At 46.2% G+C, this 12,724-nt stretch overlaps 1 protein-coding gene across 2 annotated transcripts in view; it reads right to left on the reverse strand.

Annotated features, from left to right (window-relative positions):
- Positions 1-8,437, reverse strand: part of PMP22 (peripheral myelin protein 22) — a 31,123-nt gene extending 22,686 nt beyond the window's left edge. Inside the window, exons 1-3 of one of the 2 annotated variants that reach the window (XM_083725942.1) lie at positions 8,113-8,437; positions 4,648-4,748; positions 3,291-3,390 (exon numbers count right to left, since the gene is read on the reverse strand). In XM_083725942.1, coding sequence (XP_083582068.1) covers positions 3,291-3,390; positions 4,648-4,725 — 178 coding nt within the window. In that variant the 5' untranslated portion in view covers positions 4,726-4,748; positions 8,113-8,437. Of the gene's footprint in view, positions 1-3,290; positions 3,391-4,647; positions 4,749-6,551; positions 6,698-8,112 lie in introns of those variants that run through there. The other variant, XM_083725941.1, reaches the window with a different exon arrangement.
- Positions 8,438-12,724: the final 4,287 nt, after the last annotated feature.

The raw sequence follows: 12,724 nt of genomic DNA on the forward strand, positions 1-12,724 counted from the left end.
CCACACCCTAAGAACAAACTGGAGAGGTCACTGCAATTTTGAAACACTAAGGCCCAGCGTCAAACAGCCCAATCCTATGCATGTCTCCTCAAATTAGTTCTCAGATTAGGGAGAAAGGACTGCAGCCTACAGCAGCTCCCACAACTGCTAAGAAATTCCAGGACTTGAGCTGGGTAGAAGAACAATCTTAGGAGAGTGATTATTTACAAACTGAAATGGAAAAGGGCTCAAGTTTGGGTCATAACTCCAAAACGGTTTCTCCCTCTCCACCTTCTTCCATAGGCAAAATTCAGCTTCTGCTTACATCATCTAGGTTTAAGATTTTAACTCTGGAGAATGGGAGGAGATGCTTTGCTCCCACACAGTGCAGCTGCAAATCTACAAAGATAGTGTTGCTGCATCATACCAAACATTCATCTACTCCAGTGGCCAACAAAAGCTTTTAGAGGCCTTATAAGCAAGGCATGACTATGATCCCAATGGGAGAGCTCTCCCCCACTGATTGTTCCAAGCAGTGAACTCAGAGGTTCCATTTTTAGCTACCATGTCTAACATAATAGCAAATGCAGGTGGTTGTGTGCCACTGCCTATTGCTTAGGGGGTGCAAAAAATATAAGGGAGTGGCTTCTACATACTCAGAGGACTCCCCAGATATTCAGAAGGTTGTGAATCAAAGTTTAATAGTCAATTAATTCATTTAATAGAAAGCAAGTTACACTCCCTCCACGCCTTCCTTATGGGAGAAGAGCCCTGTTAGATCAGACTAAAGCAGTGGTGGCCAAACTCGGCCCTTCAGCTGCTTTAGGACTACATTTCCACTGGTCCTGTTAGCTAGGGATGATGGGAGTTGTAGTCCCAAACAGCTGGAGGGCCAAGTTTAGCCACCATGTGACTAAAGGATTCCTAGTCCAGCATCTGTGGTGGCTGGTGCCCATTGGGACTGGTGGGGCGGAAGGCAGGGAGTCCAACAGTAGGTGGAGCCAGAGCCGACGAGTTCTGCCCCCATCCTCCTCCCCACTGTGTTCTACAATGGCAACGTTGAAACTAAGGAAGAGGAAACTGACAGCCAATGCCATCCTCTGGGCTGAATGTAAGAAAGAAGGCAAAGAGGAGGGAGCTGGCTGAAGGGAGGTGAAAGGTGATGGGGTAACACCCCACTTGACAGACCAGCCTCCACTGTTGAGCATTCTGTAGATCATCAGTGGGCTTGACTACTCACAAGTAGGGAAGCTCACAAGTAGGGCAGGAGCAAAACAGAACTTTCCTGCTCATGAGCCCTGGCAACTGGTCTTCAGAGGAATATTCATACTCATATTCAAAACAATGGAATGCAGCCATTATTAGTTTTATCCTCCATTAACTGGTCTAATCCCCTTTTAAAACCATCCAAGTTGGTGACCATCTTTTGGACGCCATGCCCCACCCTCAAATTCTTAAACATTTATTCAGATGAAAAGATCGTCCATCCCCTCATCATTTTAATTGTGGAGGTTTTTGTTGTACCCTCTCTAGCTCCATAATTTATTTATTTATTTATTTATTTATTTAAAAAAATTATATGAAGTGAAGAAAACAGTGATACAAACTTGCTCCAAAATCTAAGCTGCCATCTTTTCATCCTATCAACTGGATTCAAATGAGTCTTTGCTACCTGCGTGGTATATTGCTGTCATAAATTTGAGTAGATCATCAGCGGTCCTGACTACTTCCTTGTTTGCCTCTAGTTCCAGACAATTCATGAAACAAGTATAATAGCTATGGGGTCAATATATCTGTTGCACCCATCTGTCCATTGAGAAAACTTGATATTTATGCATGTTCCCAGACTCCTGCCTTAACTAGTTACTGGCCTCTTAGCAAAGAATTCCTTTTTGTAGGAAGAATAAAATGCTGCAAAAGAATCATGGTTGCCTGACAATAAGCCTTTCTCCATAGCATTCACATCTAATTAGTTAATAATAATGTCAGTGGTTTAAATTGTCTTGAGTGCAGAAGATTTATGATTCACCAACTTCTGAATTATCCAACTCCTGAGTTGTAGAAACAAGATACCTCTAGCCATTAAGCCATGGAAGTATTTTGCTACAAGCCAACGTGAGATGTGTGAACAAGCTGTATGCAGTGATAGTAACAAATACAAATCAACTGCGAGCAAAAAAGTAAGCAGAAATGTTTGGATACTTAGACATGAAACAAAAACCAGCAGCAACTCTGTGGCAAGTTAGGAATGTTGCCAACTTACATTTCCACTGGGACTTTCTTGAACATGAATCCTCATTTTACCTGCTATTAACAGCTTCTACAGCTTAATCCAATGCATGTTCACTGACCAGTTAAGACCTACTGTGTACTATAGGGCTTCCTCAAAGGTAAGTGTGCACAGGACTGCAGCCTTAATGTGCCAAATATATTACAGTTCTTTCTAGCTTATCTTCAAAGCACAACCGTGATCCAGCCTGTAGAATATTCCGACCCACAGAGCTGTCCATTATGCCACTAAGAGTGTGCCACCTATACAGGTTTTATTCACAACCAAGACTCAAAACACAGCAAGTGAGGCTAGATTTTAAATGTTGACATAAGCTTATGTCAAGTAGTGAGTGGGTGGGTAGGTAGCCAGAGTACATCACACACAAGTTTATGTTCTAAGCAGCCATCTCAGTATTAACTATTCATGGATAATAATATTTTCTTCTGTATCAGAAAGCCAGGCAACAGAAGGGGAAGAGCCATAGCTCAGTGGTTGACCACATAATTTGCATTTAAAAGATCTCGGGTTCAATCCCTGGCATCTCCAGGTAGAGCAGAATCCATGAAGTCCTGAAGATGTGCTCCAAGGGTAGACAATACCAAGCCAGATGGACCAATGGACAGACTCAGTATAAGGCAGTTTCACACATTCCTGTAAGTTCACATGATCTTAATGGTGGGCCAATTCTTTCTTTCTCTTTTAAAAGAATGTTACAGATCAGACTCTAGGTTTTCTGAAAGGTTGGGCAAGAAGTCAGAAGATGTAGGTCCTTAGAATCATAGAGCTGGAAGAGATCCCATAGGCCATCCATCTCAGCAAAAGCATCCATGGCAGATGGCCATCCCTTGAGCAACATGGGCTAAACAGTGAGGAGACCATTGCAAGACACACACACACTCACACTCACTGATGGGAGTAGGGTGCAGGATTTCACCCAAACTGCACTCAGAGCAGGCCCTGAGGACTAGCTCATTGTCAAATCTATTTCTAAAAAGGTATCATAGGAGGCAAAGTGAAGAAAAGGTGACAGAATCCTTACCATCTGCGGACGTTTTGGCACATTGAAACGAACTCAGGGACCCCTGGAGGGTGCAGTTCTGCCAAAGGGCTGATGTGTGCCCATCCCAAATGAGCCATTGCTGAAAGGGAAGGACAGAACACAGTGAGAGGAGGGGAAGTTTAAAAGGAGCAGGGCCACATACAAACTAAGCACTGAGAGAAACCATGTACTAAAAGTGATCCATCTCCTGGTGCAAATTCATCTGCATGTCTGTTCTTGCTTTGTCCTTAAGGACTGAAATGAAGCCCTGAGCAGTAAAGAGGCACTTTAAGCTTTCTTTAAAAAAAACAAAAACCTTTGTGCATAACTAAAAGCTTATTTCCGGGGCGGGGGGCACACAAAAATAAACACAATCCTATTTAAATTAACTTAAATAAAGAAAAAGTGCTTCTTACTTTCATTCTTTGCATCCATTGCAAAAGGAGAGAGAGAGTTCAAAGAAAAAGCAAACACCTCTCTCTTTAAGCTTTTGCCAAATTGACAGGGAAAGGGAAATCCAGTTCCCCAAGCTTCACCTCCCACTCCCAACACATCCAATGGCTGTTTTTCCTTTTCTTTTTTTGTAAGACCTTATTGAAAAGCATGCAAATGAAACAAGCTGCTCACAGGATTGATTACAATCAGGCATTCATTGACACACCTCTGCCTAAGGTAACAGATTAGCTAACAGATATGGAAATTTGAATGCATCCAGCAGCATAGTAATTCTTCTCCTGAATGCTGAATATGTAGTGGCTGACTGTATAGGCAAGTCACTTGGTGGAGAGGAAAATGTGCTCTGTAGATTTTCAGGCTCTCTGTCTTCCCTAGAACTTAAAACCAGTTCTGGGACAGAGTCCTGGCTCAGATTTAACAAAGCTTTGTGGCTCTCCTAGTTTGGCTTTTCTTTTTAACTATCAAAGACTAACATTATTTATAACGGTTTCATATGCTTCAAGATGCTCACACACTTCAGAAACCTGATCTCCGAAAAAAACAAACGGTTCTTCAGCTATTCTTGCGACGCAAACAATGAAGTCATTGGGGGGCCATTTTGGCTGCAACAGCTTCCTTTTTCATGAGAAGCCATTGGATCTCCATCGTGATCAGTTCCATCAAGAAGCATTGGGGTTGCAAACAAAAACAGCCTAACCCTAACATGTTTGCTCAGACCTTTCACTGAGTTCAGTGGAGAAAGTGCAGTTTTAAATGCAAAGTAAACTTCTACAGATTCCAATGGAATTGCATCTACAGGCAGAGAGCATCACGACCAGAGTTCAAAAGCTCTGGTTCACCCTCCTGCCCTTTAGCAACTTGGAAGGGAATTGGAAAACAAATGAGGAGTGTTTGTACTTACACTGACAATTGTAGAGACGAAGAGAAGGACAAGCACTGAAACATGGAGCACAATGATTCCCAACAACAAAAGGAGCATTTTGGCAAAAGTGTTGGATAGATCTGGAAGGGAAAAATAAAACACAGAGACACATTTAAGTAAAGGGAGAAAGGTTACCAGTGAACAGCCTTCTACATAATCCTGGGGTGATGAGGCAGGTCTAATTTTGAGACACCAACAGCAGAGGGTGCCTCTGAGACAGAAAATATACACCATATGGTTTGACGAAGCTAAATAAATACATGAAAAAATAATATACATCATATATGTGTGTGTGTGTGTGTGTGTTGTGTGTGTGTGTGTGTAAGAGGGGGCAGAGAATGTGCACTGAAGGTGGAGGCAGATGGGTAGTTTTCAAACTTCTTGACTAGGAGATCTAGCCAATAGGGGCAGGACAGGGAGTAATTAATCTTGCATGTCTGAAGAAATTCAACCAATTTGGCAGGTTTGGAAAGTAAAGGGTGAGATTTGAAATAAACCAGACCCAGAGCCTGGTGCAGTGAACATACCCATCAAAAGGCAAACAGAGCTGAAGGGGTCAGAATAAATGATCTGAAACTCCCCTCCAACCTCTCCCTAAAATATCACATCTTGTAGATTATTTCCCTTTTCAGGGCTGGATTCCTTCCTCTCCCTGTCCCCACCCCCCCCTCCAAGATTTGGAAAACTTATGGTGACTATTGGCATATGGAAAAACTCAAACGACATCACATTCCTCAAAGTTTCCATTTTATTGCGGGGGGGGGGGGAGGCACTCTGCTCCCAAACAGCCAGCAGATGATGAGGTGATATATACATATATCAAGTATCTGTTTTCTAAATGAGTGCTTAAGAAAGAGCTCCAAAGCAGAAAAGAAAAGAGTCTAAAATAAAGCAGGAAAACAGCCACCCCGCTTGGACTAGACCTCCACTGGCTCAGGAGGCGGGAAATGGAAACCGTTATGCCACAAAGCCACCATTCTCCCTTGAATAATCAACATTTGGAGCCCATTAAACCACCAGCACCACAAACTCAGCCAGCCAGCTATCTCCCCCACAGCTTCTAAATAGAATGTGGAAACTGTACAAAAATACAGATATTGCATGAAATTCACAAAAACCATGGTTTCCCTCTTTTTTGGGTGTATGGGGGGGGGGCAAGATTCCTAGGCGGCCAATTGTGGGAGAGATGGAATTTGGGGATCAGGCACAACGATCAAGTCCTGCGGATTCGGAGGGACCAGGGGATCAGTTATTTGAAATACTGTTGTAAAAAGTTTGGGTGGGAGGGATCTTTATAACCAAATGGGAGAAATCTCTCTAGGCACGTTTTCTTTCACAGAAGAGCGCCATGCACTCTCTCGCGTTCCCCTTTACGCACACTTCAAAATCTGCCAAGCGACTGTTATGAGGAGTGGAATTCTTCCAGGGCCGGCGGGGGGGGGGGAGAGGAGGGGGGAAAGATCTACGTGCTAAAATGTTTCAACCCGTTTCTAATTATATCAGCCCCAGCCTGGAGTAGCGGACTTTCTCAGCGGCGCGAAGCCTTGGGGAGAGCTCTCCACCCCACTCTCACCGCTAGACACAATAGTCCTACAAAGTGGGGTTCAATGCAACAGGTATCAACACGCAGCGAGCCCCCGATAAACTTTCCGGGGAGCTGGGTCGAGTAGGGTCCCACATCCAGGGGTCGAAGGCTAGGTGGGGCTGCTGCTGCTGACGTTATAATCCAAATCTAGAGTGCGCGCACGGACTGTAGAGGGGCCATGGGTCCGGTTGCGAAGAGAGGTCCCAGGGGGCGCTTCAGTGGAAAAATCTCTTGCTCCCCTCCACCCCAAATATCTATCTGTAAAAGAATGCGCTGGGAAGACAGGCGGGTTACTTACTGGTCTGCAAAAAATTAAAATAAAAGCTCGCGCTCCCTCTGGCAGGCGACCTGGCCACTCGCGCTCTCCGACGAAGACTGCGCGCCGAGTGCGGGCGCCCGCGTGCCTCCCCGTCCGAAGATCGAGTGAGCCCGCGAATGGGTGGGACCCCAAGAACAACGCCCAATGGTGGCCGGGCGCCAAGCAGGGCGGGTCCAGGGCGCCGGCGTAAACCGACGGGCAGGAGAAACGGGCGGGCGTCTATAAATACTTTCGCGGACAGGAAAGGAAAAGGGAGAGCGCGCGGACGATCGCTTTGCCAATGGAGCGGCCGCCTTGGATCGTGGGCCCCAGAAATCCAAGCCTGGATAACTACAGTTTCTCTTCTGGGTTTTTCTTTCTTTCTTTCTTTCCTTCCTTCTTTCTTTCTCATCCCCAGTGGAAAAGCGTAATGCAGGGGTGCCAACTTGAATAAAATATTGGGGGGGGGCATTGATTACAAAATGAGGGACACCCACACCATAGGAATAGCAATGCCCACCAACTCAAATATTTTAGGGGGGGGGCAAAGGGACTTCAGCCCCTACGAGTTGGCTGCTATGGCGGAGGGCATGGGAAAGATCGTGGCCCCGCGGTACAAGCACTCTCCCCTCTCCGGTCCTGGGAAAACGATGTTCCTTGCTGAAACGCAAGGCGGGTCAAGAGGCGGCGGCGGTGGAGATCTTCGCGTCCGGTCGTCCTCGGATGGCTGCGGATGCAAATCCCTCGAAGAGAGGGGCGCAGGACGGGGGCGCGATGGCCAGGTAGGCGCAGCTACCATGGAGCCGCTGGTGGGCTCCGGGGATCCAGAGGCCTAATGTGCCTAGGGAGCTCAGCTAGGCACAACGGATTCAGCACAGTCCGTCCACGCCAAAGTCCATTAAGCGTTTCCTTTTCCACACGTCCCGTCCCAGTGCTCGTCTCACTGGGGTGGGATGCGGTGCGTGGCACACAACACACGCGCAAGGCGTTCCATCGGTAACCCCGAGAAGAGACCGCTACCCTACACTCTCCTTATAGCTGCTCTTGATTCGATTTCTGGCTTGTTCCCGGGTTTTTTTTAACCGCTCTGCGCCCCCCCCCCCCCAGCTGATGCGTGCAAGAGCAAGCTGCGTCCGATCGCTCCTGGGCCAGAAGGCTCAGGTTTGTCCCGGCCACCCTCACCCCAAAACCTGTTGTTGCCTATGTTGCACGCTCAAACCGATCACACCCAGAGAGAAATCCGACCGCGGGGGTAGCATACCTCACCCTTTAAATTGATTGTATTGCTAGGATTTCACACCTGACAGACGTCTGCCACCTGTCTTCCTACCACCTCCACCACCACCACCTCCCGCCCATAGTAACCGGAGCAGTGGGACTCTAGAGTGTTGTATCGGTGGCAATCCGAATTAAGAGAACAGCCACCGCGTTTCTCGAAGTTGTGCTCCTCGTGAATCTTTGACACCCCCAAGCCTGTAAGAGGAAAGGCTGTCCCAATACTGATGTCTGCTAGAGCTGAGCGTTTATTAATTAATAAATAATAAAAACAATAACAACTTACCAAGGCCAAAGAGCTCGCTCTTTTTTCCAAGCAGTATTCCTTAGAAAGCGAGAGCCAGGTGGGATTAAACTCCAGTTGCTGGATCTCGGACAGAAGCAGATCTGCCTCTAAACTCCTGTGCGCGCCGAGTGAGCCCTCGCTGGTTGCAAATCCTTTACTGCATCCGCAGGTCTCGTGCTCGCCCCGTTTATTCAGCCCCCGTTCCAACGCCCAGATATGTCATGGTGGCCTGAGAGAGAACACTCTTTACTATTTAAAGGGGCAGCGCCTCTCTATCTTTATCCTCCGGCAGGGAACATCGCCAGCACGCAGGGCCTATTTAGGGTGAGCAAAGGATTACTCCGCCGCGAGGGAGTGGCCGGCTTGACATCTCCGTGGTCGGAAGCCTGGGTGAAAAGTCCGGAACGATGTCAATCATTCCGTTGGCAGCTGTCGTTCAAAGACCGAAGCAAAAGGAGAGCGGACATGGTGTCCTGGGACTCAGTGCTAAAGGTGATGGAACCAGCGGCTCTGATTTTTCCCGTGCCATACAATAAGTGGCTTCACTGAATAGATTTGCAACATCAGTTTAGCTCACCTGGTTGTAAGGATGGGAGATGCATAGCCTTTAGGGACTTTCCCCGCTTTGCATTTCGATCGCACAAGGGTTTCTCCTCCAATCCACAGTGCCATCATCCCTGAAGACTGGCTGTCCTTGGTGGAGGTGGGGCAGATGTGTGTTCCTTGGGTACTCATCCTTAACACCTGTAAGTTTAGTTACAGGAGATGCCTTCAGTCAGACAGGAGAGAAGAGGGGAAAGTCACATTTACAGGGATCCTCATTCTCCCCCTCCTCCAAAGAACCATCAAAATGCAGGCCATGCCTGCTGCCATGTGAAAATCACAGATCTGTCCCTGCCATGGAACATCATGTATCCTCTGGATTTGACAATGGAACTTGCAGATTCTGTTTAAAAGCCATCAAGTTTGGAGGGTGTTAATTCGGAATTTGTTAATTCCACTCTACAGACTGCATCACGTTTATTTATCCTAGGAACAACTTATTGAAGGAGGCTTATTTCTTCGTTGCTGAGGAAGATGGACAGAAGATAGCCAACGCTTCCAAAGCTAGGATCTGAACCCAGGTCCCAGCCCACTGTTCAGTCCATTTGTGACCAATTTAAGGTCTGATATGAAAAGTCCTTTTAGATAGCTAGCTTGTTCACTTAACTTCAGAAGATGAAATCTGGTTTGGTTCATCTGTCTCTACCTGCATCTTTTACATGCATCTTTTACAAGGGAGGTTTGTTTTGCTAAATGTGTTTTCTGTCCAGCTTCTAGGCAAGGGGAACTTTTTATTTTTAATATCGCTCTTTTGCGCAAATGCATTTCTGTCTAAAAGAGCTGTTTTAATTGTAAAAATAGAAATACCATAAATTGTCCCTTCAGCACCTGGTTGTGGGAAAAGGCAGACTGCAGCCTTTACTTTGGGCGGATGCAAACAAAATGGAAGTAGAGGGCATGGAGGGAGACAGCATCCAGCAAAATATCACCATGGGCAAGGCTTTTTTTCAGCCGGAACTCACAGAACCACAGTTCCGGCACCTCTCAGGTGGGCACCAATGCCATTCCAAGAGAACAAGGAAGGTGTTTCTGTTGATTTCCGGTACATCTTTTTCTATAAAAATAGCACTGACCACAGGTATATATTTTTTAAAAACCCATCACCAACAAACAGGCAGTATCCCAATCAACCCCACCCCCAAGCACCACATTTCACAACATAGAACTACTGTGAGTAGGGGCTGGGCACACCACATTGGGGATCCCATAAGGGCAAACTCATCCTTTCTTTCCACACTGTGGCTCCAGTCCAAATCACCAGCCTGGCCAGAACGGCTTTCATTTTATACCTTCTGAGCTTGATGAGGCATGTGAGCCTCACCTGTCCTGAGCCTACTCTAGCTGAGGAATCACATACCTCCTCCCCGAACTAGCAAGCCCCACTTGGGCTGACAGCTGTAAGTTCTGGAATCCTGAGGTACGTCCCATTTTGAGGCAAAACAAGAAGTGCCACCCAGCTCTGCTGCACCACCACCCGTGGGACGCTCACCACCACTGCACCATCTGTCGGTGGCACTGCAGCTGTACCACTAGCTGAGTCACCTCCGCCGCTTGTTGAGAAGCAGTGCTGGCATGGGTGCCAATTCCGTGAAAGAGCTTTCAATATCTCACCCAAATCTCATGAGATCATTTGCTCTCCTTGACATCTTGCAAGACTTTGCAGGAAATCAGCACCTATACTGGCACCGCTTCTCTGGCAGAGGTGGGGGCTTGACAGGAGGTGACTATGAGGGTGCTGACTTGGGGGCTTCTAATTCACACCACTTTATGGGTGGGCTGGCTTTCCCTGAGGTCATTATGGGCGTCCACACTGGTATCTGTTTACCTGTAAGCACAAACCTGTCTTTCTTTTTTTTAATACAAGTTTCTCAATCTAGCAGATTTGCGCAAAACATGAGCTCTGTGTGTGGGTGTTGCTCCAAGCCCAGGAAACCTGAGATCCATGGGTATTTGTTTACATGTGCACATACACCTTTTGTGATCTACCATGCTTGCAAAAAAGAGCAGTCCAAAAATAAAAATAAGTTATGCCTCACTCCAAACTAGGTAAGGATTTGGAGTTGTTCACATGAAAGGCTTCCTGTCGCTTCATTTCCTCCCCCTTTCCTCCCCATCTCCTGTACCCATGGGTGTTGCCGGGGGGGGGGGGAGGGCAGCAGGATCCACAAATATTATTCAAAAGCATTGAAAGTACTCAATTATCTGAGGTTGCCCCCCGCCCCCTGCAGAAGCCTGTCCTGTGCAATGTCCTATTTATGGGGTATTTTTTATCCGTGTTTTCCTAAGAAAAGCTCAGCAACCTTGATTTCCTAAAAAAAAGAAAAGAAAAAAAAGCTCAACAAAGCTCAACAACTGGATTTCCAAAAAACCACAAAACCCCTAACAAAAATCTTGGCTACTCCCATGCTTTTTGTTGCCATCCAGAACATGATGGATAATACAGTACCAGCAAATCATGTAGGAGAAGCCAGAAATGGAGAATCATGCTGAACAAATGGTATGGTGGCCTTCACATTTGTTCCAGCTCAGCAATTTTATGATGTGCAATAGTCTGGAAGACTGCAGTGCTATGCATGCTTATGTGGGTGGGAGTAAGTTTCACTGAACTTACTTATAAGTAAGCACCAGCAGAGTTGAATGACATACTCAGGGATATATACTCATGGGGTATGCCCCAATGCAATGAGTGACACTAGGAAAGCAGGTGTTTTTGGATTTTGCCTCCCCCCTTACCTTGGAAACCTAACCATTTTTTTGGTCAATGGGAGTCCTCGGTAATATTTTCTTATGTCCTCTCTGATCATACATTTCAGTTCACAATTTGTTAGGATCTTTGGTTTAAGTAAATTGCTAGAGAGACAAATGAGGAGACACCCAAGTGCCATGGAAAATCCAGCAACCTCAGTGTTGCTTTTAGTGAATTATTATACAAATCAGAGTTTTCTTAGGGTGTGCATTTGAATCATGTGTTCATCAGGGTAGAAGCAGGTTCTGATCTGAATTTTTATTATTATTATTACTACTATTCATATTTATTAAATTTGTATACTGCCCTTCATCCGTAGATCTCAGAGCGGTTCACAACATAAAAATGCAAGATTAATGAATCCAAAAACTCCCCCAGCACTACTATCTGAGATCTATTTGAATAAGAAGCTGCCTCTCTCCTCCTCCTTTCCCTTCACACACACACACACACCCTTTCACTTCAAGTATTCCATCCATAAGGCATTCCAAACATGGGCATGTGCTCTCCAGGGGGAAGAACTCAAGAACTCTTAGTTTCTAATGATGTGCAGATAAAGTGAAGTTTGTTTCAAAGACTGAGTAGGCACTTTGTTCCTTATGTACAATGCCCACTTTCTTGGCGTTAGTGTTGTGCAGAGTAATTGGCCTCTAACTAAGAGTCCTGAGCAGCTGCTTGAAAGCGAGGGAAGAGGGACTGCTGTAGGGCAGCCTCCCCCAACCTGGTGCCCTCCAGCTGTTGCTAGACTACAACTGCCAACAACCCTGTCCCCCCTTGGCTGCGCTGACTGGGACGTCCAGTAAGATACCAGGCTGCTGCTGCTGTAGGGGGAAATCAGCTGAGATTGTTTTGTATGTAGCATTAAGACATGTGAGGAAGGCATTGCACAGACTTACTAGAATTTAATTCCTGGTTGGATATCAATATTAAATGTTTAAAATAACCACGCACACAAACACACCCATATAGCTATCTAGGGCACAATCCAATCCCCAGGCACTGTCTGATAGGACTTAGTGAAATGCCAGGCTACCACTGTTTTGACAGCCCTGCCACTCACACCGTCCAGGATAGACAGTAGAGAGGCAAGTCAATGTCCTAGCTTGGAGCTAGTGCAGCAATCACACCCAAACCAGGCCCGTAATTCAGCCCTGCCCCATCCTGATATGATACTTCTGCAGTGTGATTTGCCATTTATTTGTTTGTTGCTTTTGTATAAGGTACTCAACGACATACATTTTCTAGAACAGGGGTGTCCAACAG

Source organism: Podarcis gaigeae, assembly GCF_964106915.1.
Source record: "Podarcis gaigeae genome assembly, chromosome: 2".
In the NCBI taxonomy this organism is placed as follows: Eukaryota; Metazoa; Chordata; class Lepidosauria; order Squamata; family Lacertidae; genus Podarcis; species Podarcis gaigeae.